Source organism: Ciconia boyciana, chromosome 7, assembly GCF_034638445.1.
Source record: "Ciconia boyciana chromosome 7, ASM3463844v1, whole genome shotgun sequence".
Classification (NCBI taxonomy): Eukaryota; Metazoa; Chordata; class Aves; order Ciconiiformes; family Ciconiidae; genus Ciconia; species Ciconia boyciana.
The window spans coordinates 31,257,345-31,283,841 of NC_132940.1; the positions used below are offsets into that span (position 1 = coordinate 31,257,345).

The 26,497-nt window shown below is 46.3% G+C and overlaps 2 protein-coding genes across 3 annotated transcripts; one reads left to right on the forward strand and one right to left on the reverse strand.

Moving 5' to 3' along the window:
• Positions 1 to 1,123: 1,123 nt before the first annotated feature.
• LOC140654217 (uncharacterized) lies at positions 1,124 to 13,589 on the reverse strand. Its single transcript, XM_072867317.1, has 6 exons — positions 13,169 to 13,589; positions 12,759 to 12,827; positions 8,799 to 8,918; positions 7,397 to 7,453; positions 4,757 to 4,816; positions 1,124 to 3,700 (listed from the first exon to the last, which is right to left on the reverse strand). Exons 1-6 carry the CDS (start codon positions 13,560 to 13,562, stop codon positions 2,898 to 2,900), a joined length of 1,503 nt encoding a protein of 500 aa, XP_072723418.1. The 5' UTR covers positions 13,563 to 13,589; the 3' UTR covers positions 1,124 to 2,897.
• Positions 13,590 to 17,435: 3,846 nt separating this feature from the next.
• Positions 17,436 to 25,674, forward strand: TOR1AIP2 (torsin 1A interacting protein 2). 2 transcript variants are annotated; one of them, XM_072867864.1, is made up of 6 exons: positions 17,436 to 17,615; positions 18,565 to 18,759; positions 20,264 to 20,566; positions 20,714 to 21,034; positions 21,444 to 21,608; positions 22,446 to 25,674. In XM_072867864.1, exons 2-6 carry the CDS (start codon positions 18,726 to 18,728, stop codon positions 23,210 to 23,212), a joined length of 1,590 nt encoding a protein of 529 aa, XP_072723965.1. In that variant the 5' UTR covers positions 17,436 to 17,615; positions 18,565 to 18,725; the 3' UTR covers positions 23,213 to 25,674. The 2 variants fall into 2 exon arrangements, with proteins under 2 accessions (XP_072723965.1, XP_072723966.1); XM_072867865.1 differs by having other exon boundaries at positions 17,437 to 17,615; positions 21,444 to 21,542; positions 22,446 to 25,672.
• Positions 25,675 to 26,497: the final 823 nt, after the last annotated feature.

Sequence of the window (26,497 nt, forward strand, 5' to 3'; positions counted from 1 at the left end):
AACTTCAGAAGTGAGATTTCTCTAGCAGAAGCCAAAGTATTTTACAGTTTGGAAAACATCAAATGGCTGTTTGCTGCAGGCAATGAAATAATTATACAAGGAGGACAGTAATCAGCTGCCTGTGAGCAACACAGACAGACATTACTCTTCACCTCTGGCTGAGGAGGAGTTACTTAATGAGATCTGCATTAAGTACCTGTGGATATTTAATGAGAGCCTTTTAAGGACAAAGCCACAAACAGCTATAAAAAGGACCTACTTCTTCAACAGCAGGAACAGTCTTTTAATCCCAAGCCTTCCCCTTCCTCCAGAAGGGGCTACTGTGTACAGCATCTTGCTTTTGATTTATTTTTCCAGACTAAGCAGCACAGCATATATTTTGAAATACACCTCACTTTCCCTACAGTTAACAAAATACCCAAGTGATTCTCCTTTGTCTGGCACAACATTAAGGCTTCAGTTTCCAGACACCTTCCTATTTTTGTCTTGAAACAGGGGAACATAGCTTTTGAATACCCCATAGTTTTAGAAACAGAAAATAACCTGGATAACATATGTTTTATTAGTGTAAGAGCATAGGATCTCCTGCTTTCATGTCACAACTTACATCTTTTTTTGTGGTTCACAATTCTGCTAAGTACATACTTTTTTTTCTAAGCTAGTTTTTAGTGAGACTGTCCCTCTGGTCAGTTCACAGTGCCCTAGTTTACAACAGCAGAGATACAGGAACACACAGCTAGGAGTGGAACAAGAATGAAGTCATCCCTTTTGTCAGCTGCTGACTCTTGTATTGGACTAATGAAACAAGTGAACCATATCGTATCATTAGTTCCAGCTGAAATCAGAACTGAGGCATAGTACAAGAACACCAAGTAAAAGACAATTCAGAGCTATTACAATTTCCTGAATTGTGCCCCATTAGAGAAAAGCCCTGATATTATCGAATACCTGCATCTGCATCCCAGTATCTATCACCCCACTCAAGTTTCTTAAAAGTTCTAAATTTTGCAAAAGGTTGTATTTTAGGCGTCTGTATGTGGTTAAAGGTAAAAGAAACAATCTTAAATGTGTAGGAAAAAAGTCTGACCACTTAAAATTCAATGGGCAAATCCTAAAACAGCTTATAAAACAAACATTTATTTTTAATGATTACTAAAATAGGTTACATAATATACAAACAGGTATGCTATCAGGACACACTTGGAAATAAGTCACAGTTGTTTTTTTTAAAAAACATTTGTCCAGTGAAATGTCCAAAATGTAAATGCCATCTTTTCCTTCCTGAGCTATTCTTAAACATCCAGAATAGCAACACTTCTATGTCTTTTTACTGTTTATATTTCTTCCCATTAAAATAAAAAGCACTATCCATTGCTGGCTCTCAGTGGTTAGAACAAATCCACTTCTGGCTTAAGTGACCACAGCTCTGTGTCCCTCAAACTCTGTTCTTTTATATGCTTAAGGTGATTTTGGTCCATTCCATGTAACACCCCAAAACTTTGCTTGCACAAAGAAGCCAGATGCTCCAGCACCTCAAGAGGTTTTCGTGGTTAAAGGACTTTTTGCAACAGGACAGCTCAAGGAGCTTGTGAGTAAAGGATGGGTCCAAGAGCCACTAGTCTCTCAGCTGTTACAAGAAAACATCCTTTAACGTGAGAGCAGTCTTCACACATTCCTTCATATTCAATAAAACCAAAGGCACACAGACCAATAGTTCAAGAGCATACGCTAACAGGAATGACATGGAAGTGCTGCAATTCTGGTTTTTTTGTTTGGTTGGGTTTTTTTACACAAAATACTTACAATAGAAACAAGTACATGTTTTTAGTCTGGTGTGAGGGATTCTCGGCATGAGGCACGCTAAAAAAAATGTATTTTAAAAACATGCATTGCAAATCTGTTCTTCACTAGAAGCTTATACAGCAAGCAGCAGGTTATATGCAGACACATGAAGAAAGGTTATTTTTGTAGGATACCAAGTACCACAAATAAATAAATTCTCTTGATGCAAAAATAATTATCTTATTAAAATGAGAAATAACCTATGTCTTTCTAAACTTTTGTTTGGAAAGGAGATGCAACAGGTCTTTAGTACACACACGGCTGACATTTTATCATTTCTCCCCAAATTTTAAGACTTGCAGAACTTTGAGAAAGAGCAGAAAATTCCTGGAAGCAGCGAGGCAAAGAGGTGCTGAGGGATTATTTAACTGACGTCAGTACTACTAATGTTAAGCAATCCTTTGTACCTCAGCTTTTCTCTCTCCAGAACTGTTTGGGGCAGGCTCATTTAAGGAAGAAATGCTTGTTGAAAGGTTCTCTACAAGTCACAAATCTTTCAAGCAATTTTGCCATTTCTAGAAGTTGCCAGAGACAGCTGACATCTATGTTGTGATCAGATGAATCAAGAAAAAGCTGGTGCTTATACTCATATCACTTTACCATAATTTTCAGTTTATGTTTTTTCTTATGTTAGAAGAAAAGTAAGCAATTCTGGCAGATTAAGGTGATGGTTTTGCATCCTATTACCTTGTCAAATGCAATACCGGCTTCATGCACCACCAGAAAAGAATCCTCATGGCAAAGCAAACAGTGCACCAAGACAGCTTCAGTCTTTCTGCACTAGTGGACGCTTACTTCCAGCTCCAGGACACCAAGCCTAAATAAGTCACTGAACACAACTTACCAACAACCAGCAAGTTCCTTGCTTACATTCTGCAGCTGATGTTAAGAGAAGTTACTTTAGCAGGAACAACCCTGCCAGTTGGTGGAACTTCTCTGCACAGAAAGGACTGTATGCTGCCCGAGTTCAGCAGCCGCAGTAAGTTCTTCCCTGTTCAGCCATTGCAACATACATTTTCTGTCCTCTTCCTTTCCCGAGTCCTCTCCAATAGCTTTTATGTGCATCCCTCCCCAGGGAGGCCCTTTTCAGGCCAAACGGGCAACACAAGATGAGATATACGGCTCCACAGTCCACTCAGCTTATCTGTGTCCATGCTGTTGTAAGAACTAGGAACATCTGAACCGGTAAACTTCGCCCAGAGGAAGTCCCGGACTTTCTCCTCAACTTCTTGCAAGGTGAGGCTCTTTCTCAGTGACTGCTCATCCAGGAGAACTGTCAGCAGAAGAGCCACATCCTTAAATGCTGCATTTTCATGGTCACAGTACTTGTAAAAGATTAAGGTGGAGCCTGCAGGCAGTAACTCAAATCGATGCACCACTGCTACCTTCTTGCCTTCTCTGAACCCGGAGCTGAGCTCATTATCTACCTCCAGCTTGACAATGTCACTATCCAATATGGCTTTGTCTGCCCCATTAATTTTGATTGTAGTAGCATTCTGGGAGAAGGCAAAAGCATCAGCAATCTCATTGCTTAGGCATCTCAGTGCTTTCTCAGCTTCTTGGCCAGCTGTGAACAGTAAGATGGCTGGCTCCAAATGCAGATGGGAAGTATTAAGGTGTTTCTCAAGGAACACATGGGTTCTTTTCCACAGATTAGGGTCTTGACTTTGGTAAGTATTTTTTAGTTTCTTCATCCGGGCCCGAAACGCTTGCAGAATTTGAGTATCTCTACTTGACAAAGTTGCATCCAGAAGACTTGGTATTCTGCTCCACAGGACGTAAATCAATGGGACACTAATTAACAGAACCAGTAACAAAGTCCAGCTCTTGTGAAATCCACTCTGCGATTCACCATCATCTATAGAAAGGAGGAGCAAACAGGAAGAAAACAATGTTTTAAAAGGAATCAGAAGTCAACAAGTGAGAGGAAAATAAGAGAAAACAGTAGAATTCAATTAATTCATCCCACTCTCAAGCTATCGGTACAGTATTGAAGATCATAAAGAAGATGTTCTAGTTAAAAAAAACAAACAACTTTGAACTTCTTTAGCAACTTGCTGAAGTGACAGCATTAAAAAAGGACATTTTTACAGATTTCCAGATCGACTAAGAAATTGGACATTCTTCTGAAAAAGGAGCTCTTCTGAAAGCTTATAAATACTCCACTCTATTTAATCAAACCCAGACCAAGAGCTTAAAACGGTTCTGAAAAAGGTCAAGCTTTTTCCTACATTTAGGCTCTGCAGAAAAAGCCCTATACAAAACCTAGCATCACCAGAATGGTTTCTGTGTTGTTATTTCTCCTCCCTATCCTCATAAGGATAAAAATAGTTTCTGCAGCAGTATTTGCATCTCAAACTGGTGATCAACACTATCAGAAAACATTTGTGGTCTTTGCATCAGTCAGCTTCACAAAGAGTACACACAGCAAACAGTGCACAGGAAACATATAGAATATCAGATATTTTGGTTTGGTTTTGTATTTGAACAGTTAAATTAACACTTGTTTGACCTACCACAAGCATAAGGCTTGATTCTGTTCTCAGTAAAATTAGTGACAAAAACATACCAACCTCCCCGGAAACAAGAAAGAACTGTATACCTTATGCTACCTTTTTATATCCTAACTTTAATCAGGACAGCAACACAACAGCTGTTAAATAAGAACATCACTAGGCATGCCTCAGTTTTAATCTTGTAAACACCACAGATGGAAGACCTTAAATTCAGGTGGAAATGTTACAAGACCCTTCCTTCCTTCGTGCTGAAAACACATGCCCTAGCAAGCAAGTCATCTGTTCTGGCAAGGACCCTCAGTTTCACACCAGCTACCAGGAAATCTAATACTTGGACAGGCATGAAAATGGTTAAATGTAACACATGCATGAAATAGAAGTGAAAGCAGAAGTCTTACTTTTGGCCAAAGGCTGTGACTGTTTCCCTTTAGTGGACTGATCTCGAATTTTACTTCTGCCTGTTAAGAGATTAAGGAAGGAACATGAGAAAAATACTAAGACAACGGTTATAATCAATCTTCCAGCAAGGAATTTGGCAGGGCATTGAAATCGCCAAACTGCAGTATTTTCATTGAAAAGCTGTTCTTAGTTCTGCTTTTACATACAAACTTCTAAAAAGCTTACAGGGAGGTTAACAAAGCACCCTTGCATAACACCTTGTTGAAGCAAACGCAGTCCTGCTAAGCAGGAGCAAAGCCGAGGCTGTGACCTCATCTCGGGCATGGCTGTATCAAGTATGGGGCTTTCTGTTCTTTTCGGCATCATTCGCCCTCCTGTGCTCAAGCAAGGCTAGTCTTGAACAAGGAAAATGACACGTTCACCGCTATTACTAGCCTGAGAAGTCCCATTCAAGTAGCAGACCAACTCTCCATGTACGCTCTTTGCCAAATATCAGTTCTTAAGCCATCCTGACAACCTTGCATAAAAAGCACAAGTCCCCAACCTATCACAAATCACCCCCAAAGATATTTTAACTTTTGAGAAGTTATGCAAATAAAACCAGAAGCATTTCAAGTACAAGATGACAAAATGACAGAGATTTAACAACCTGTTATTTTCTGCACAAGGATGCCATGTCCCAATTAAGTTTTCTGATTTTGCTCAGGAATTTGAAGGACAGAAAAATGGAAGCTCAATTAACACACATATTAGAAAAACAACATAATGCAAGCGATAAGTAGCAAAAGCAAAGCGATATATTAAAGGCATAATCTCATATTCCCTCTCCATCTAGCTTGGGTCAGAGGCCTGCTTCATCAGCAGTCAGTTTCTTGGGATGAATTGTGCTTTTAAAGCAAAATGCAAGCTTTCAACTTCAAAATATACTTTTGGTCTATTTATTTAAATGGGCTCAGACAGCAAAGTACAAGAGACATTATCCATAAAAGAGTTTTATGAACAGCTTTCCCAAGAGACTAGTATGAATATATACAGTGCAATTATTGGTCAGCATGTTTTCTGCATTTAGTCAGTTAATGAAAAAGACACAAGAATTTCTGGCTCCTTGTGAACTACAGCAACTGGTTCAAAGCTGAAGGCTCTTTAATAACCAAATCAGGATAGTGTCAATGGGACTATTGAGAATAAATTGAACAAACACACTCTGCAGTAGTTATTTCAAGAACACTGAAATAAATTCCATAACCTTGTTTCTGTATGAATAATCGCAGAAGGTGCTAAAAGCAGCTCTGGTTTAAGCCGGAGCTTAACTGGCTTAATGAGCTACTCTTATTCTATAATTTCAAGCCCCCACCCCAAAAGGACACAGACATGGAGCTTGTAACTGGCTAAGCTTATAAGTCTTCTAATAGCTAACAGATCAAAATCACCTCAATTCTGCAATATTTTACAACATAGCCCTGTTTGCAAAGACTAGGTTTCATATTTAGGAGACAGCTGTGATTCATACCCTAAAGGAAAAAATATTTCAATAAACAGTCTAAAAACAGATCTTATCCTACCTAAGAATCCTGCCTTATTTACAACACAATTTGCATGAAGGCCAAACAAATTATTTGTCTTGCCTAACTCAAAAGGCATAACTTCTGCAGACACCTTAGAGCTTTCAGAGTTTCAAGTGATTTTCCAAAGTTCTTCACCCAACACACAACTAGTCACTCCTGCAGCACCTATTACCTCTGGCACAAGAAAGAAAAAGTACCAGACTAGCAAGAACTCCCTGCATCAATTCATTTTTCAAAGGCGTTTCACAGATGTGCAGCTATCACAAGATGAGCTTCTCTTCTGGAAGGCACTGTGGTTTTCAAAAAACAAAAACACCCCAAATGACCCCCCCCAGGTTCTCCAGATTGAATTCTGATTTACAAGACTTTGTTTATCCATACCTGTTCAGGATAGAAACAAGTGCCGAGACATTAAGAACAGAAGGCTACTAAGAATTCAGAACATTTTTTCCCCCTCTTCAAGTACCCTTCCAACAGGAAAAAAAACCCAAACCAACAAATCCACAAAACCAACCAAAGGTAAAAATCTGAAACACAAGGAATTGGTCATTAGATGAACAGACTGGAGTTTGCCGGCAAAGAAAAATGCTGCTCCTCTCCAAGAGTATAAGACAACTAATTCAACCATAGCAAGCCACCATTACTCAGGGAAAGGCTAGAAGGGAAGGCGATGTGTACAAGCTAGTCTAACACTCACTGCTACCAAAAGGTGAAGGGTTTGTTCCCTTCCTCAGCTCACCCCCACAATGCCACTAGTACATGCTCTGCACTTATGGATTGTCCCATGAGTCAACTCCATTTCCTAACCCAGCCATTAAAGAAGGAAAAAAAAAAAAGTGGGTCATTTGGTCATTTTCAGTAGTCAGCAAGTTGAATAACCTCATAGAAGGGCTCTAGCTCTGGAATGTGCTGCCTTCTCCAGCTTCCATTTGGACCTGCCTCCTGGGTCCCTTTCCACCTTCCCAGACAGAGTGTCCCAGGGCACAAGAAAAACCATAAGCACAGGTAAGGAAAAGAATTCTGTACTCTTCACTTAATTACAGGGAAAGACTAGGTATCTATTTTTTGCCTTACTCTGTGATGTAGTTGAGTGGTGCTCTTGATTTTTCTCAAGGAAGTCAGCCTTTCTTTCTGAAACCAAAGCACAAATGAAAGAACTCGGTTATCACATCAGAGGTCAGAATACAACAGACAAGCCATACGTGCTTTTAGCTCTTTCAGTGAAAACTTCAAAGGTTATTAGGGGAGGAGTATATGCTGTGCTGCCAAACCAAGCCTGCATGGTTTGACAGCCTCTCGAACTCCTGTTCTGCAGATGTGGAAAGCTACTATTGGATCTAATAGAAAGGGCTTAATTTGGCCCTTCATCCTGCTTTTCCTAATATGACACAAAATTATCCTTCCTATTTTTTCTTTAAAAAAGTAATGAAGCAATTAATGATAAAATGCAAAGGATGGGAAATTAGCAGCGTTAATTGATTGCTAATGAAGGGTACCAGATTTGTGACTTCTGAAACCACAACTATTCAGCAGGAGGGAAAAACAAAAAAAAAACCACACCAGTGTAAAGCTACCACCTTAGCAACACTGCTATCAGACCAGGGGGACTCAAACATGGGTATGTTCTTTGCTGCCTGAGGAAGATGCCTGCATGTGCTCCTGGGAAACAGGAGGCTAACATAGATGTGTTCTTGTGCACTTCTCAGCTACCTGGTTCATGTCTGTGTTTTGTCAGTCTGCACTCACAATTGCTCTCAGTGCTCTCCCATAAACACTATGTGATTAGGACTGCTACTGACCAAACGAATGCAAGCCACTACCTCACTCTCTGACCAGTTACCAGCTCTCCTGAAGACCTCCCTTACATAGCTTATCTATTTGGATGTATTCAAACCCCCTGTAGTAACATAACTACCTTCTGCGGGGCTAAAAAGTATCCCATATTTTCTTCCTCATTGTATTTCCCTATTGCTTCTGTAACACCAAGAAAAATCTCTTGAGCAATGACCAGAAAAAGTGCTCCCTCATTTTGAAATCACTTGGTATAGTCAGCTTCCCCCTGCTAAAGTCAAAATTAACTCATCTTTTTAGAAAAATAAATTTTGTTTTGCTTTGCCTGAGGCAATTGAAGATCCACTCTTGTAACAGTTTTTGAAGCAGGTGTGATGTTACTCATCTTTTTGTTTTGCTTTTCAAAAAAAACCAGACAGCTATCAAAGTTTAAAACTGCACTTTCTTGAACTTCAAGGTTTTACACCCAAGCAGATGACTGTCATACTACAATCAGTTTTAATTTGACTCATAGGCAGGAGTACACCCTGAATTTTTTTTTTCTTCCCTAAACTTCTTCATCCATTCAGATTTCAACTCAACAACTCCTCCTTTTGTAATAGAACTGAAAGAATGTCATTTTAGCACATTTAAGCAATCATTTGTTACATCATGGAAAAGGTATTCATAAAACTAGTGTTGTTACCTTTTAACGGTGTATAAATGTTTGTTTTATGCCCTGCTGGTTTCTCGGGTTCATTACTGTCATAAGCCTTTGCTTCTTCTTTTATTAGATTCTCTTGAAGAAAGGAAATTGAAGAACTGCCTGTCAGGAGGCAAAAAAGAAAAAAGAAAAAGAGGATTGGTATAGGTGCAGTATCATTTGTGCTCAAAACATCACAAAACTGAAGGACCAAGATACAGTTTCAGAACATACATGGTCTAAATTAGTGATTTTCAAGTTGTGATCTCCCAAGAGTCACTTTCTTAAAATGTAACCAAATGCAACTAAGACTTAAAAACCTTATGGTAAATTTGAGTTCACTACAAATATAGCTGTCTACACCACCACGCGCATTTTCAGGAGTCTTTCACTTAAAATAAAAACAACCAGACATCAAGACACCAAATGCTAAGAGCAAAGAAATGCCTTACACTAAAGGGATTCAGTGTAAACTAGTAAATACACAAGCATGGGAGTAAAGAGAATTTTTCCCACAGCTTTGGGCACACAACTTGCAAGCAATAATTATGCTGTCTTCCATAGCATTAGGCAGAGGGGAACAGAGAGAGAAGCAAATATAGAACATAAGTTCCCTTTTTATGTAGTCCAAGCCATCCTTTAGTTGGGTCTCTTTCTCCCTCTCTCATTAACCATAAAGGCAATCTAGGGCACCTATGTTCCTAACTTAATCCCCTCAGGTAGCTGGGAAGAATCTAAACCAACACCTCTAGGTTGTCTGCCAAATTACACAGCCATTCGGACGCTGAAACCCAACTTAGTTAATGTTACTAACTAGAAAGAATAAAGCCTTGTAAGATGACAGGAGTCACAGACCAAAGGTCAGGGCCGGAAAGCCAGTCAAAAGCAGAACACCAGAAGAGGTCTGAAAGGATAAAGTGCAACCACATGGTTGCCCAGATTCAAGCAGGGGGGAAAAAAGTTCAGGTATGGAAAGAAAGCTGTAGTGCAGCTGTGGAACAGAGACCATGACACAGCAATCAAGCTGAAGGGCATAAGCAGAGGAAACAGCAAAGGCAAGAATACAATTGGTAAAACTTTTTCTCTGTAACATTCACGCTAGACCCTTTTATTCTTTTAACAGTACTGGATTCTCCCGGGGTTTAATGCGTTTCTGTAGCTCTTTTACCATACACATGAAGGCAACACACAGCTTGCCACCTAGTGTTTATTAATTTTACTTCAAGAAAAGAAAGCATAGCCTTTTTCTAATACATTCTGGTAGCTTTAGCATGTCTGTGTTACGTGAATCATACAAAGGAGAAAAAAACCCCAAAACCGACCCAAAACACAAACAAGGGAGAAAACTGCAAGTTTTAAACTAAGATATTAAGTCACAGGTACAACAGTAAAGTATTTGCACATAGTGAGTGGGATACTATATCTTCAAAATAACTTAAAAACATGTTAAATGATTGATTTCCCACCAAGCGAAGAATGAAGATACTCACCAAATTACTTGATCCTCAGGAATGCCAAACAGCACAGCCATATTTCACTATGTACTGAGTTATTGCAAGGAAAATCTCACTAGCAGTGGTGGCTAGCAATCACAGGACCAGAAAGATCTATGAATCTAAAGAGATGGACTGCTACTCGTGCAGTCCATACTTTTTAATTCCTCTCCCCTTCTTTGCATCAATCAGTACTCTATGTCTCTCAAAGTGCTCTTAAAAGTTGTTGTAAAAAGGAAAGATGTAAACATATACAACTTCATTTCTCACATGAAGACAGCTTTTGAATCAGCACCTTCTGTAACAGCAGGTATCACCAACAGGCTGGAAGAGAAGCACACACATGCAAAAGCAGACAGCACAGCTGGTACCCCCTACAGAAAAAAGTGAACTCCCCCTTTATGAATTTTAACTTTCCTGAACATATATATAAAAATATAAATTCCAGTCCAGACATGCCTGCTCTTCCCTTACAAGGCCTTAAGCCTCCTATCTAAAGGATCATTCCTGCCTCCCAGGCAGCTAGTAAGGATTTTCCAATCCACCTTAAATCTGCTAGCCAGCCACCTTCACCCGGTCACCTGCCAAGAGAGTGATTTTCTTACTATCCCTATTTCATACATTGGTTTATTCAAAGGGATTAGAAATCTGCGAGTTCATAAACTACAGGTCTATAAACCAAAATACAAAGCCACTATTTTAACATGGTGGAACGTGTTCTTTTAAGCCTGGTACGTGTCTATCCCTGTGTGTTCAATCTCTTTCAACACAGATAAACCTGCAACATATTTGCTGCAATGTTCCACAGCAACTACAGACAGCACAAACTCAAGTGCCAAAACCACCTAGTGCCTGCCTTTAACTCGTACAGTCATACACTCTACTTGCATATTCTAAGACAACTTCAATGGAGACTGCTTTAGCTCAGTGATCTAGAAGATGCCTGATTCGAGGCAGGGTTTGTAGGCTCTTAAAGCTTTTTAGCTCTAGAAGCAAGTTTCCTAATCTATATTTAAAACCTCTAAGCAGAAGCCAGAAACCAGTTTCTCAATTTGTGGTTTTGCTTCCATTCTGCTCTCAGGGAAGCATGACAATTACATCCTTATAAAAATCCACCCTGCTTGTCCCACTGCCTCACAGACCCTGCGTTCCCCCTGGTCTGCCCTAAACTCTGCAGAAAAAACACAATACTGTATAACTACAGGTGGGAGGACTGTGAGGGGGGAAATCACTCCTTCGCTCCTACATAAAGCATTAGGGTCTCTTAGCATCGTATTTTTATGCCTGTTGTGACTACAGTCAAATACTACTGTTAAGAGCTCGGGGAGGTGGGGGAGGGAAGACATCTCTTCCCTCCAACCTCATTTTGAGAGACGTCTACATTAACAAAAACACACTCAGCTGTACCTCCTAAAGCAGCCCAGCCACATATCAAATACTAAGCATGTTAGCACTCTGTTAGCCATCATTTGGGAGTAACAGCTTCCCATAGCTTTTTTCACAGATAAACCTTTGTATTTTCCCACAGAAATAGTCATAACCTCTCTCTTCCTCCCTCAGATAAGACTTTTTTCCACGCCTCCTGGAAATTCCACTTCTGAAGCATAATATTGGCAGCCCTTTTTAAAGGCAATGCCACATGGTCAGGGCCATGCCACATAATTAGGGCCATGCACTGCAGCTGTAACAAGAGCTTGGTGACACCCCTGTTGCAAGAATACAGATGGGAATGAGAATAGTCCCAGGCTAGCCCAACTCATCCGCATGAGAATTGCCACATGCTAATAATGCATACAGTCCAACTCAAAACAGACCAACAGACTAAAGGGGAAGGAAATACAGTTTCCTTGCAGTTTTCTGATGGAATGACAGGCTAAAGCCACGTGACTGTATTACACAAAGTTAGCACCTCTCAAGTTTTGAGAAGGATACAGTTTTCATCAACTAAAGAAATAAGACAGTGCCACACAGAGCTAATGCAACAGTGTCCAAGAGCAAGTACCAATGTATGCTTGGTGCTTCAGAGAAAGGATAGGCAAGTCCCAACTATGCAATTCCTCATAAGCGATGCTGCTCACTGTACAAAGCAGTCTTACAGCGATCTATTTTTGCAGCTCAAGATAATTCATTTAAATTCAGCCTTTAAAAACCAAGCAGTGTTAGTAAAATCAGTTATTCCCCATTTTAATGCTGTGACAAGATACTATTCCAAGTGATGCACTAGGTAAAAGAGCCACCTAAGGGCCTCAGCGTGCTCTACGTGCACCGATCCTTCTGGAAGGCAGAGAAGCGCTCCCTCTCTCTTACGTGTGGAATAAAAACCACCACGGGATTTCCTCACCTGTACATCATAACCACGGTAAAACCTGCAAAGGAGCTAAACCCCAACAAACTCAATTTCCTCTGGTCTTGTGCATTTCGGCAGCTTTGCAAGCAGTGCGCACAGTCACCTCTCCCAGTTAAAACCTACCTGCCGATCTACATGCTTTTATAGGGGGTCGAGTCAAGGAGTCTGGATTCCCAAAGTGACGCTCGTCTCCTGAAACGAGAAACAGGTGAAGGGCGCGGCAAGGCCGGGCACCTCAGTTCAAGCCCACCGGACTCCAGCCCCACAGCCTTCCAGGAGCACCAAACACCCCTTTCAGACTCACTGAGACACCCCAGTGTTTTCAGCGGGGCTGTCCGGGAGAGCAGCCCCCGCTTCAGTCCCGTCTCAACACCCCCCCGGCCGCCCCTGCTCCCCTGCCCCGCAGGCAGGGCGGCCGCGGGGAAGGAGAGGGCGAGCCCGCCGCCCGCCCGCCCCACTTCGCGCCGCCCCACCGCGCCCTCAACCGCGGGATCTACCGCGGGGCGCTGCGCGCACACGCCCGCGCCGCTCACCCTCCAGCGCCCCTCCGGGGCCGGGCTCGGCCGCGGCCTCCGCCTCGGCCTCCTCCGCCCGCGCCGCCAACAACCGGGGGCTCTTCCGCCTGCGCTTCAGCTCGGTGGCGTCCGGCGGAGCCTGCCCGTCGCTCCCCCCCACCATCCTGCCCGCTGCCGCCCCGCGCCGCCGCCGCCGCCCTCTGCCCCGGCCGCCCGCAGCCGCCTCTCCGCGCCGCGCGGGACTGAAGCTACCGCCTTCCCGCGGCGGGGGCGGCTCCGCGAACCTCACTTCCCGCCGGCCCCGCCGCGGGGCGGTCTCAGCGCCTGACGCTTCCGCCGCGTCGCCGCCCGCCGCCGCCTGCGCGCGGAGGGGGCGCCGCGGCGTCACGTGGTACAGCGGCCGGCCCGCCATGGCCCGCGCGCCGCTGCCCCGCGCGACCACCGCCCTCGCCCCCCCCCCCCGCCCGCCGCCCCGCTGAGGCAAGTGGGGCCGCCGCCGCCGGAGCCTGCCGCCGCCCGGCGGGAGGAGGCCGAGGAAGGGCCGGACGGCGGGGAGCGGCCGTCCCGCCGCCCGGCTGCGCCGAGGCTGCCCTCCAGTGAAAAAAATGAGGGAGCGCCCGGTCCGGCGGGGCCCCGCGGGGGCGGCCCCTGAGGGGAGGCCGGGCCCGGCGAACCCTCCGGGCGGGCCTGGGCCCGCTGCCGCGCTCACGCAGGCGGTCCGGGCGAGACGCGTCGGCCGCGCCAGGCGGTTTCTCCCCCTCACCTGAGGGGCCGAGGCGCGAACGGCGCCGCCGGGGCTCGGGCAGCCGGCGGGGCCCCCCCCCTGCCCCGGGTGGCCCTCCGCAAGGTCCCGGGCGCTGCCTCCTCCGTGCCAGAGCGGGCGGGTGGGCTGAGCCCCGAGCCGGGGGGGCTCCCCGCCTGCAGCGGGGGCCGCCGGAGGGGCAGCGCGGTGGCCCCGCTCTGCGGGCCCTGGTGGCCCCGCTCTGCGCGCAGTTCGCTCCCGCGGCGGTCGGAGGGCGTGCTGGTGCTCCCACTAGAAAGTGCCCACGGCGTGCGGTTGCTATTTACTGTAACAACAGGCAGCAGGGTTGTGTTTGAAACTGTTACGCAGCGGTGCGTGCCTGATTTTCCCGTCTTTCGACGGCGGACGGGCATTTTCTGTAACGACTGCACAGATGCTTGCCAGGGCAGCGAAGAGTTTAGGAGCAGTTTGGAAACAACTTGCTAAGCAAATAGAGGCCCTTTTACAAATTCTAAAGGATTTCTACATACTGGAAAAGACAGGATCGAGGAATATGATACTGACACCTGTAATAAACCTGATGGCAGTATCTTAACGTTCAATGCCCCTAAATACGTATGCTCACGTTTGTGACGTTGTTTGTTTTGCAGGGTTGCATACGGGGTAGATGTGTATGTGTTCCGTGCACTCAAACAAGAAGGCTGGGTGAGGGATGTGCCATTCAGCCTCCACTTCTGCAACTGTCTTGTCTGTACATATATTTCAAAGTAAAAACTATTTTAATGCTAAACTAGCACACCGTAAATGTTCCACTTTCATCCAGAAGCAAGTGAATATTTGTGAGATAAATTATGCATAACTCCTTCTGTACCAGCAATAGAGTAAATACTGCCATTCTTTTAAGATTCTTGTAAAAAAGATTCTTGCCATTCTTGTAAAAGCAGAACACAGACATTGAGCAATGTTTTCTAAAGCAAAAATAAAAGAGGATGTAACAAATACCTCATCAGGAGGTTTCAAAGTACAGCCAAACTATCCATGCAGTTCAAATCAAGTAGAAAAAGACCTGCCGGTGACTGGCTCATGATTTCTGACTACAGGGTGGAACTACAGCTACAAGTAGTATCACTTTATTCGCAAGTTTCCAAATAAAATGATTACATTGTGTAAATATTTACATAGCATGTCCTTTGTAATCCACCTAGTCACTGTTGATTCTTCTGCAGATCGAGATAAAATGTTATTCCTATTTAAATCAAATCCTCCCTCAAACTTGAGTTAAAAAAAGACCAGATTTGTTAAGTTACAATTCTACATCCCAGCTCATATCCCATGACTTCGTGAATGCCAAAGGAAGAAAAGCAATGTTACACGACATCAACATGCTTTTTTGTAACAGTTTCGTGATGGTGGGTGACTTCATGTCCTAGAATGACCAGTTAATTCTCCTGCCAAACTGCTTTTCGGTAACCGGGTTCTCAACCCATGCAGGCTGAAGCGACCCCCTGATTTTGTCACGCACTTGCCTCCTTCACTTGCTGAGCTGGAGTTCCGCCACCGGTTTCGTGGCGCTTGTGCTTCTGTGGACAGGGCGGTCCCTCTGCCCACTCCCGACAGCCTCCCGTGATGAAGGGACTGGATGGTTGTAGGGACAGAGGGATGTAAAATACTTTGATTTTCATGAAGCCCTTGACTCCTGCAGCTCCTGTCCGCTTTGGCCACCTTGTCTGTTCCTTGATCTGCTTCTAGCCATAAGTAAGTCAAATGTGCCTTTGGCCAGCATGTGAGAAGGACGTCAACCAAGAGCAGGCCCCTCAGGGAGATCTTGGCCTCTGTAGATCAGCTTCTCAGACTTTTTCCTTCCTGCTTTGCCATTCTCCCCGGTTTCACAGCCTCTACTGCACCCGATGAGAGGTTGGCCACGCTAAAAGAATGTGCTGAATCTGCCAGGGAGGGAGGTGGACTCTGTCCCCTCCCGGCCACCACCAGCAGGGTGGCTCTGTGGGTCACGGAGGAAGCCACTGCCTTTCTGCACTGCTAGAGAGAAGGTGCAATCCTGCTATCGCTACATGCACTGTGCCCACGCAGGCCTCACGCCTTCTCACCTTCCTGACACAACCAGCGTTGGTATCAATACTCGTACACATGCTCACCCCTTGTGTAGCGTGACACACACGTGTCTCATAACTGAGCGGTTACAATATGGCCAAGGGACGGATGCAAACTTGGCCATAGGGCAGGGGGCAGCTGGTGGAGGCCTGGGGAGAGACAGAGGAAGCAGGGCACCCTCTGGCCAGTCCTGCCCAGGGGAGCACAAACAGGGCGGCACATGCAGGCCCTTTCAGGTTTAGCATCCCCAGCGGGACAGTGCTGGGTGCTGTGGCAGCGTAAGGAGAACAGAGCACGGGACGGGGCTGGGATCATGCGCTTCACCTAAATGGCATCTCCCGTTGCCAGGTACAGCCCTGCCTGGTCCTGTACTAACTGTTTATGGAGCTGCTGTCCACAAATGAGACTCATCCTTTTTTGAACCTTCTGACACTGTACCTCTGTGGCCCCTGTGCCAGAAAGGTCCAGAAGTTTCCTGCACACAGCATAAAGAAGTACTTTTTTCTGCCCACCTGGGCCTGACCTCCTACCTGTTTTACAAGTGTCTCAAGTCCTAGTATTGAGGGATTTGGTGAACAACAGCTCCACATCAGTCAAATCCCCCCCTTCAGCCTTCTGCTCTCCAAATTGAGGACTCCCAGCCATTTAGTCTCTATTCCCTACTGGCACCATTTCAGTTGCCTTTCCCCATGCTTCGTCCCAGCTGTTTGCCGCCGGGCTTCTCTGGGGATGTTAGCGAGAAGGCTGCAAGCTGACTTTGAGGGGGGTTGCAGTCTCTGTGCTGCTGCTCCTTGCACTGATGCCTTTCCCTGGGGCATGTGTCCTGGGCAGGGCGGAATAGGGAAGGGGGTTGGACCTGTGCGGGCACAGCAAGGCATAGCATCATTTTTTGGAAAACCATTGCCCAAATGAGGCCAGGAGCAGCTACACACACCCTCTCTGACCTCCTGCCTGTTGCAGTCTCTGGACCATGTTGGAAGGGGAGCACTGGGGGGGCTCCCATCCCTTGCCCTCCAGGCTGATACTAAAGGCACTCCATTTCACAGCCCGCAGCTCCCCAGCCTCTCTGCACTTGCATAACGGGACATTTCAAGAGTCTGGGGTTTGCTGGCTACGTGTTCAGGTTGTTTTTCTTGTGGTAGTTTTCATCTTCATAAATCAACTCTCAAAATAGTTCCCGCCTCACCATCATGTACGTGTTTAATTTGGCAACACTTACTTAATGCAGGAAGCCACCAGTCATCCAGTCTGCCTGAAGGTAACTCTGCACGACCGCAGAGTTTCAGAAATACAGCCAAAAAAGAGGTTATTGTTTCCTGAACACTCCTGAGAATGACTGCTGTTCACTGGGGAAGAGCCGTCCGCCTTTGGCAAGAAGGAGGAAAGGAAAACTACACCTCCCAGCAGCCTGCCGGGCAGCCGTGGAAGGGCACAGTTCACTGTCACGTTGACAGCGGAGGATTAAGGGTGCGCGTTGTGGGCACGGGCTGTCCTGCCACCAGCAGAGCCAAAGGGCCTCTGGGAAGGACAAGCGGAAGGGCCAGCACTGGCCTCCTCTTACCACTCCTCTGCTTCACTTCGCCGTCTCGACCGGCTCCAAACCTCCAAGCCTGGGTAAGCGTCCAACTCCGCAAGTCACTTTGTTCCTCTGACTTCCTTCTTCTGCCTGAGGGAACAGCACAGGGAGGGGAGGGACTAGAGCCAGGCGGCAGAGAACAGCAATTATACCCCCCCACACCTCCAAATCTTGTATTTAGCAAGAATACTCAGCTGTAGAGACAGTGCGGGGGGGGGAAGGTGTCCCCCTATGCTAGAAGGGCTGCTGTGAAGGCTGAGCTTGAGATTGCATGGAAATCCACACCAACCGCTTTCCACCACAGAAAGTTTCTCGGGAGTTTTCCATGCTGCCTAGTTTTCCATGGGCAGCCATTGCACTCGTGAAAGCCATCAACTTTCTCAGGTTACACCAGCGAGCCTAGCTCCGTCCTAGGGGAATTATCGCTGGGTGGGGGTGTAGGAGAGTCAGGCTGCGGCTCCAGGTTCACAACACCCAGCCAGGGCACTGCTCAGCCTCCTCGGATGGGCGTGAGGTCAGGTGGGGGTACTGCTGCTGCACAGGGGCCGGGCGGTGTTTCTGCCAGCAGCTTCACCTTCCAGCACCACCATCTCCCAGTCCGACACACCGGAGGCAGGAAGGTAAGGTGGAGCAGGCTCATTGCTCTGTGTCGATGTGGCTGTGAGATGCCAGGTGCCCGAAAGCATGCGGGGCAGCCTGCTGAGCCCCAGCCTCCAGGCCTGCTATCTCAGAGCACAGCCAAGTCCCTCCAAGTCCGTCTGGATGAGAAACCAGTGCCTCACCCCCCTGGCTTGTCCTGAGACAACTGCAGTTTGCTTTAGCCCTTGGACTGCCCGTAGCCTGCCAGGAAGCAAAATAGCTAATAGTCCTTGGGCTGAAGGTTCACGGTTATCGGTGACATCCCTCCATTTTCACACCACCTTAGTAAGCATGGAGGGAGGAGCCTTCTCCACCATGAATCACTGCTCCTGTGTTTGTGCTTATCAGGTTTATGGGCGTTTAGTCGCAATTCCTGAGGCCAAGACGGGATGGTGTCTGTGAGGGGGCTTGGTCAGCCACTTGAACAGCGGGGAGATACATCTCCTTATGACCGAAGGAGAAAGTGAAACAAAACGGTGCAGAAGCCAGAGCTCCAGGGGAGAAAGAAAATGGAAGAGAATCCAAGTGTGGATCTGCCTGGAGGTAAGTGAATCCTACACTTACTCCATCTACTAGGAAAATCCCTTTGCAAGAAGATTTCAACAGTGACATGGGAAACCTAAGCAAAATAAAAATAAAAATAAAAAAAATAAGAGACTCCCCTCTCTTCCAGGCCAAGAAAAGCAAGTTGCTATCTTGTTTTTGAAGAGTGAAAGATTAACAAGTCACTTTCAGTTTTGGATTCCCATCTGCAACAGGTTTAGACTCCATGTCCAGGATAGTAGCACAAGGAAGGCTAAAGATGGAGCTCCAGACTGGGAGAGCTTTCTTCCCTGCATCCCAGTGCTTCCCATCTACAGATGCTTAAATAATAAGCCAGTTTTCCACCACCTATGGATGGGAAACCTCTGGAGGAGGCAGGGCAAGGAGTACTGTTTGTGCCCAGCTTGAATAGCAGGATATCTCCAGGTTCCTCATATTTCAGTTTCTACAGTGTACTTACATTCTCCAGGGGCCTTGTTATGACTACTACATGTGAGTAGCCTTGATCATTCATAAGCAATTTTTCACAAATAGCACCTGAAATTTGAGCTGCACTGTTTGGTTTTGTAATGTTGCAAACACTTATGTTCAGCCTCCAAATTTCTCTATTGAATTATGATCCAGTGTTTACTTTTAATTATACGTTGCCATAGCTCTTTGGGAGAGCAGCTCCAGAACAGGAGCAGAGAAGGAGCACAAGCAGAGCTACCATTTACATTCAGACAGATGCTTGAAGTCCGTTGGCATAACTGTTCTGGCCAGTACTCAACAACAGCCTTAGAAATTCTTCAAATCCATCACCTTAATTTACCAACCTAGGAAAACCCACTACCTGTGGAAGATGTGGTAACATATCCTACCACTTAATGAAAGAACTGCCTGCCCACCCCACATAGGACAGCGTGGAACATAGGCTGGGACTGAGTTAACTTTCCTCATAGCAGCCTATACAGTGCTGTGTTTTGGATTTGTGGTTTAAAAAAAAAAAAAGTGTTGATAACACAGCAGTGTTTTGGCTATTGCTGAACAGTGCTGGCACAGCGTCAAGGCTTTCTCTTTTTCTCCCTTCTCCCCCTGCCAAGCAAATAATCTGGGGTGGGCAGAAGATTGGACGGGGACTCAAGGTGGGCAAAGCAATATTGCATACAGTATAACATCACGCTCAGCAGCAAAAACTGGGGTACAGGAAAAAAGGGAGAGGGGGTTGGCTTCCAAGGTGGCCATTGCTCGGAGACTGGCCTGGCATCAGTCCGCTTGTAGGAGGTGGTGAGCGATTGCTTTTGCATTGCTTGTGATTTCCCCCCCTTTCCTTCACCTATTCAGCTGTCTTGATCTCGACCCATGAGTTTTCTCACTTTTCGTCTCCCTATTCTCTCCCCCATATCACTGGGGGTAGATGTTTCTGAAATGCAAGAACTGGGAGTTTTACAGGGTAGTGGTAAAGCACTGGGTTATTCTTGAATCCTGTATGGCTAGCTGAGCTTGTGAACTCTGATCCCAACAGCTGGGCCAGCCCAAGATGAGGTGGAGAGCACAGCAGAGCATCCTGTGCACCAAGAGTCCACCCAAGAAACACTTGAGCACCAAGTGACAAGCAGGTGGCCAGAGACCTCATGCAAATCAGAGGAGGACTCTTTGGTGTGTAAATCACCAACTGCTGATGGAGGAGAGACGACACTTTCAGATTCAGCTGGCCCCACAGTAGAGGAGAAGATTCCCCAGGAAACTGAAGTATCACTGGAAGAATCTGGGAAGACAAGAGATGGTGTCTCAGGAAGATCCCAGGAAGAAGATGACTTGGATGAAGGTGAGTCTCTCCCCTTTTATGCATACAGCATTTCCAAAATGCTGATAACTCAGGCCTTTGCTTAAAGGAGGCAGAGTAGGAGAAAGGGTTGTTGGTTCTTGGGCTGAAAGAGACTAAGTGTGGGTCTGCAAATTTTATTCCCTACAGCCAGGCTGGCCCACAATAAAATGGACAGCAAAGGAGACAGCCCTGTCCACCAGGAAACACAGGAGGACCAGGAGACAAGTAGGCAATGTGAAAGGTCCTACACAGCAGAAGAAGATGCTTCATCAAGAAGCAAGTCACTGAGCTCTGACAGTAAAATGACACATTCAGATGTGACTGCCACAGAAGATGTCACCAAGGGCCTCTTGGAAGAGAAGAGCACCAGTGCCTCTCTCCAAGATCAGGAGCTAGAAGAGCACATAGAGCAAGAAACACAGCAGAGCGGACCCCAAGGCACATTAAGAAACAGACACAGGACCAAAGGTGAGCTGGTGGCTGCACACTGCTGCTCTTCCACCATGCACATGCCTACATTTTCCATAGGCATTGGAAAAATGATATGGTGAGCTCTCTAGTGCCTGTTGTCAGTTTTCCGGAGTCAAGGAGGAAAGAAGGTATAAGAAATTAACTGGCTTCTCTCTTTCTCTCTCCTTTGGCTACTGTCCTGCTTTGGAAGGCATGAAACCACGCTGCACTCTGCATCATCTTTCTCCTTCCCCTGCCCCAAAAGCAGGGGGAGCCAAGACTCAAAGCAGTATTAACCCAAAGCAGTATTCACTTCTAACTCTTTCCCTCAGCTGGGAGCTCCTGGCAGCTCTGTTGCTTTTCTTATTACAGCCCAAATTACCTGTTCCCTCAACACTGAGTAGCAGATTTCTTTCTTTTACTGTAGGGCACACAGCCCCAGAGCCAGAGGCTCAGTCCTGCTTGCAGAACGTCACCACCCAAAACACAGACCAGGAGAAGGCCAAAAAGTCCCTCTTGCTGAAAGGTGAGGAAAAGAAGCTTCCCTTGTGCGTTACTCATCGACCAGAAGGCACTTATCCTCCACAAACAAGTAATGAAGCACATTTAATTCTTCTTCTCTCTCAGGACCTTTCACAGCCTTTTCTGAGGGTTTGAGGGAAGAACCATCCCCTCAAAAATAGGCTCAGTTTGAGCATATAGTAGCAGCTTTCCCTCCAGCTCTCCAGCCTCAAAAGCAGGCACATCATGCTCAGCATGCTGGGAGTACCCTGGCATGTCCTGGGAGGTCTGAGGCTCCTATGCTGATGGTCCCCCTTCCCAGTCCCCCTCTGTGTCATGGGACCCCAAGCAGGAACTGTGATGCTGATCTGCATCACGCATTTCTCCTGATAGAAAGAGACCCTGCTTTGCCATGGAGAGGGATGCAAGCAGTTGTGTCTGGACCTCGCCATCCTCCTTTTCTGGGCAGAAGCATGGTAGCCTTTGTTCACCCGACATAGCTGGGAGGAAGACAGTGAGCAGGACACCTTAGCTGGGTCAGATGCCTCCATATGTGGAGGTAGGTGCTCCAAACAGCCACAAACCTTAAAGAAAACAGTGGAGCAAAGAGAAGAAAGCTTGTGGCCAGATGCAATTTCCTCAGGAAATATTGCACTGTGACAACAAAGCTGTAGCCTTGCCTCCATCTCTGGAGCTGTAGTCCTCCCTGGCTGGTGTGTAGGAGCATGGGTCTCACAACATGGGGCAAGCAGCCTCTTCACCATCCCTGGGCCCCCAGAGAGCATGCCAACCTGAACCACTTTCCTGGGGTAGTGGGGAAGGTCTGGGAGGGGAAAAAGAGCCCTTGTAGCTACTTTCCAGCATATCACTTCAGGTCACTTGGGACTGACTTCTGTTCCCTGTCTTGGGTCTCTCCCCTGTTGAACAGGGCTTTTCGTCGCAAGCCTCGTATTGCTCGGCTTCTGCATATTCTGCTTTGGCAACCCAACCTCTGAGTCCCAGCAAGCCCCCAAGAACCCCACGGTGGAGGCCTTTCTGTCCCAGTTCAATCAGCTGCAGGACAGGTTTCCAGGGCAAAGTCCACACCTGTGGCTTCGTGGGCGCAAGTTCCTGCAGAAACACCTCAATGCATCCCACCACACGCAGCCAGCCATCATCATCTTCACGGCTGCCCGCAAGGGTGAGAGGACCTTGCGATGCCTTAGTGCCCATGTGGCTGACACCTACTCGGCCGCCCTGCATGCCAGCATGGTCCAGATCGATGGCACAGATAAATCCAGGCTCCAGAGTGACCAGGCCAAGCTGGAGGTGGACTCAGAGCTGAGCTCAGCTTTCCAGGCTGGGGGCCGTGCTGCGGTGATACACCGCTTCGAGTTGCTGCCGGCGGGGGCCACCCTCATCTTCTACAAATACTGTGACCATGAAAGTGCTGCTTTCAAGGACGTGGCCCTGCTGCTGACCGTGCTGCTGGAGGAGGAGATGCTGGAGACCCACATCAGCCTCCAGCAGGTGGAAGAGAGGGTCCGTGACTTCCTCTGGGCCAAGTTCACCAACACCAGGACCCCCAGCTCCTATGACCACATGGACTCTGACAAGCTGAGTGGGCTGTGGAGCCGCATCTCCCACCTGGTCCTACCGATCCACCCGGTGCAGACCATTGAGAAGGGGGGCTGCCATGTCCACACCAAACCCTAGGGGAAAAGGCTGCCAGAGCCCTGGGAAGGGTTGGAAAGATGGTCCTGGCTGACTCGGGTGCAGGCGGAGGTACAACCCATGCTATTTCTCTTCAGTTTGTTTCCCGTACCTTCTTAGGAAGAGTTGGACAGGTACAAGTTGATCCAGGCCATTTGGCCAGCTGAGTCCTGGGGGTGATAGATCACACACTTCCTTCTGGCAGATGGGAAGAGCAGATATTTTAGACTGCTACTTGCACAGGAGAACATCGCTGTGTGGGAAGGCAGGAGGGAAAACAGGACTTTGCAGATAGCGTTTCTATCAGGAAATAAACAAATAACGTACACAACTATTATGCCAGAAAGATACTTCAGTTCAGTAGCTCTTTCATTTCTCCCTGCCCCTCAGTTTGCTAATGTTGTGTACATCTGTCTCACAATGTACTTTATCTAGAAGGTTTCTTTCTCTTTGCAGAGAGCCGCTGGAATACAGTAAGGTCAAATTCCTCTAAGCCCAACATTTTGAAGGCATGCTTCAAAAAGAAAACTAGTTTGCTAGTCAAGGGTTTGACCAGTCAGTCCTGATAGAGTCCCATTTGCACAGACTGAATGACACCCAGCAAAGAGCAGATCCTAAACATAGGATGTTCAAACAAACTTGCAATTCAGAAATCCCCTAAACATCAATTACAAGAAATTTCAGGTTGTCAGCACTTACACACTGCACTAAAGGGGGGGATCCCATATGCCAGAAGCTCTGAAGACAGAGAGCAATGGAACAGAAACCACCTTACTGTTGCTCTGATAGTGTGCAGCCTCAAGGGATTGCACAGGTGAAAGAATGAGTAATACAGTTTAACTTAATGCTAAATCTTTAAAAAAAGTCCACTCTTGATCCCTTTGCCACCACAAGGCTATGACTATCTCTTTGGACTGATGCATCAGCTTTGGTCCTACACGACAGATTGCTTTTCACCCAGATCTCTGCCCTGTGTGTAGGGCAGGAAGCCATCTGCTTGCCTCTCTCCAACTTTTATTGATGAATGTAGATGTTAACATTGACATTTACTTCAAACCATGTAGGGTAGCACACCAGGTCCTTGCCCTCCAAAGGGACATTTGCTGCCCTGCCAGGCAGCTGGTGCTCTGGCATATGCTAAAGCAACTAGGAGGAGAGCTGGCATTAGCTGGTAAAGACAAAATCTCTGGCGTTAACGCTAAAAATCCTCAATGAAGCAGGTTGGTTTCTGACCATGCCTCCTCTTCTGCCTCCCAGCAAGAGAAATCCAAGCCCTAGAAATACTGTGGTGCCCCTGCACACTGCATTTCTGCAGATGCTCTGGAGCAGAGCAGCCAACTTGGGGAACACCTATGGGTAGGTGCAGGTTATAGCATTTATAATAACTCAACAGTCAGCCCCAGGTGTCAGCCCCTTGTGCCTACAGTGCTGCCTGCCGGAGGAGGAGCAGCTGTAGCAGAGCACAGCTTATTTCCATATAAGCAGCACAGACTGGGGCCTTGCAGAGCCAGGCTCTGTATCCAAACAAGACACAAATTGAGAACACTACAGTGTTTTTATAAGCAGTGCACCTGAGTGCTCCTTACAGCAACTGGACCCTGGCGTTGACCGGGTCTCCTGCCAATGGTGCCTTGCTGATCTGCCTCACCGATGGCTCAGCTGAGGCACAGCCCTACACCCTAAAACCACAGCCTGTCTCTTCTTTCCTCCTGCCGTGTGCCTTGACCTGTCTCAGGAGATTTGTGGCCATTAACTTGGAGGAGGGGACAAAATGAAGGAAGAGGAGGGGGTTATTTTTTCATGTTCTAACCAAAGAACAGACTTTTTGGTTGGTTGGGGACATGAAGACAAGACCACAGGGGTTTTAAGCATGACAAACACTGGGCTAGATGTGAGAATTACCTGCTGGAGCCCAGCATCAGCAGGACAGCCCAGGGCATGGTATTTGTACAAGATACGGGTTGCTTCCTCCCCTCCCTCCTTTTTATTGCTATACACTACTTTGGTAACAGAAAACACTGTTTCTGCTATGCACGGTTCAGTATGGGTGTTGATGTAAGAACTGGCAGAGCATTAATCATGTTATGTCAGTATCTATAGGGAAAGCTGTATTTTAACATTATCCGACTCTCAGTTTTATGTACTGTGCCTGTAATGCATAGCCAAAGTATGCAAGGGCAACTTCATGCTGCTTGGGCACATCCCTATAAGTGTCATCCACCCAAGCTGTTCTAATATAGAGATATTTTTATGACCTTTTAAAGACAAAAATATCTGCTTGCTTCTGAAACGAGACTTATATTTAAAAATAAATAATGAGATTGTGAAAGAAACCAGCAAAGTCTTTGAAGTAAGACTGGAGTTTTACTGCATTCCGTTTTTTTTTCTAGCTATTTTCAGTTCATTAAGCAAAAGAGATCATCATATTGGACAAAGTTTATTTAGGTCAGGGCTGTAGTTGTGCAAAGAAAGTGAATATTTGCTTTGTCTGGAAAAACTCCAAACAACCTTTTTCTCAGTTGTTTGGGGCAAACATTTGCAGCTTTTTCAACTAAGGCAAAACTAAAAACATCCCCCCACCCCCCGAACAGCTGCTGAATTCAACCCAGGCTGAAACATACTGAGGTTTGCATAATACTTCATGATAATAATTAAACTGAAATATTTTAGAAATACAGAAAGCAAATATTTCTCATTTCAACACCCTTGATCAGATCAGTTCCACCCAATGTCACACCACCTCAGCACACACAAATTTTTATGTTTGTGGTGAATTATGTTGCCCAGCTCTGGCCTAAACAGAGAGAGGGCTGAAAAAAAGAGGATTTACCCTGTTATTCTGGATTTTCTTCAGTCCCTGTCTAGGCCCTGGCAACCTAAATACTCATAACATTGGCATCTATTTTCAAACAGATGTTCATGTGATCGATTGCCAGAAGTAAACATCATTCATTTCCTGTTGTCTGATGCGAGAGGACAAGATTTGATCCTAGCCCAAAGATTCAGATGAAAACCTGGTGTCAGCAGGTGCAGTGATTGCTGGATGCCAAAACCAGGCTGCTTTTTTAGTCTTGCACATCAATTCAAAAGTGAGTCCAAAGGGAGCAGCCAAACAAGCTCCAAGAGCGTCTCCAGGCAGAAGGGTGCACCGGTGCTTTTCCCCTACATGATGTGCTCACCATGATCTGTGTTAGTAGATATCATCATCCTTGTACCTGCTCCAAAAAACAGGTTGAACGAAGAGTGGCAGTGGTGCCTGCTGTTGAAGAGAGGCAGGGAAACCAGGGC

What these genes read in the sequence shown, in the direction of transcription:
- LOC140654217 (XM_072867317.1), bottom strand. Translation starts at nt 13,562, where the DNA reads ATGGCGGGCCGGCCGCTGTACCACGTGACGCCGCGGCGCCCCCTCCGC. An exon ending in AAAAGCATGTAGATCGGCAG is followed by an intron (nt 8,919 to 12,758) that starts GTAGGTTTTAAC and finishes GCCTCCTGACAG; the next exon opens with GCAGTTCTTCAATTTCCTTT. An exon ending in GTCACAGCCTTTGGCCAAAA is followed by an intron (nt 3,701 to 4,756) that starts GTAAGACTTCTG and finishes TCCTTTCTATAG; the next exon opens with ATGATGGTGAATCGCAGAGT.
- TOR1AIP2 (XM_072867864.1), top strand. Translation starts at nt 18,726, where the DNA reads ATGGAAGAGAATCCAAGTGTGGATCTGCCTGGAG. An exon ending in AAGTGTGGATCTGCCTGGAG is followed by an intron (nt 18,760 to 20,263) that starts GTAAGTGAATCC and finishes TGATCCCAACAG; the next exon opens with CTGGGCCAGCCCAAGATGAG. An exon ending in AAACAGACACAGGACCAAAG is followed by an intron (nt 21,035 to 21,443) that starts GTGAGCTGGTGG and finishes CTTTTACTGTAG; the next exon opens with GGCACACAGCCCCAGAGCCA.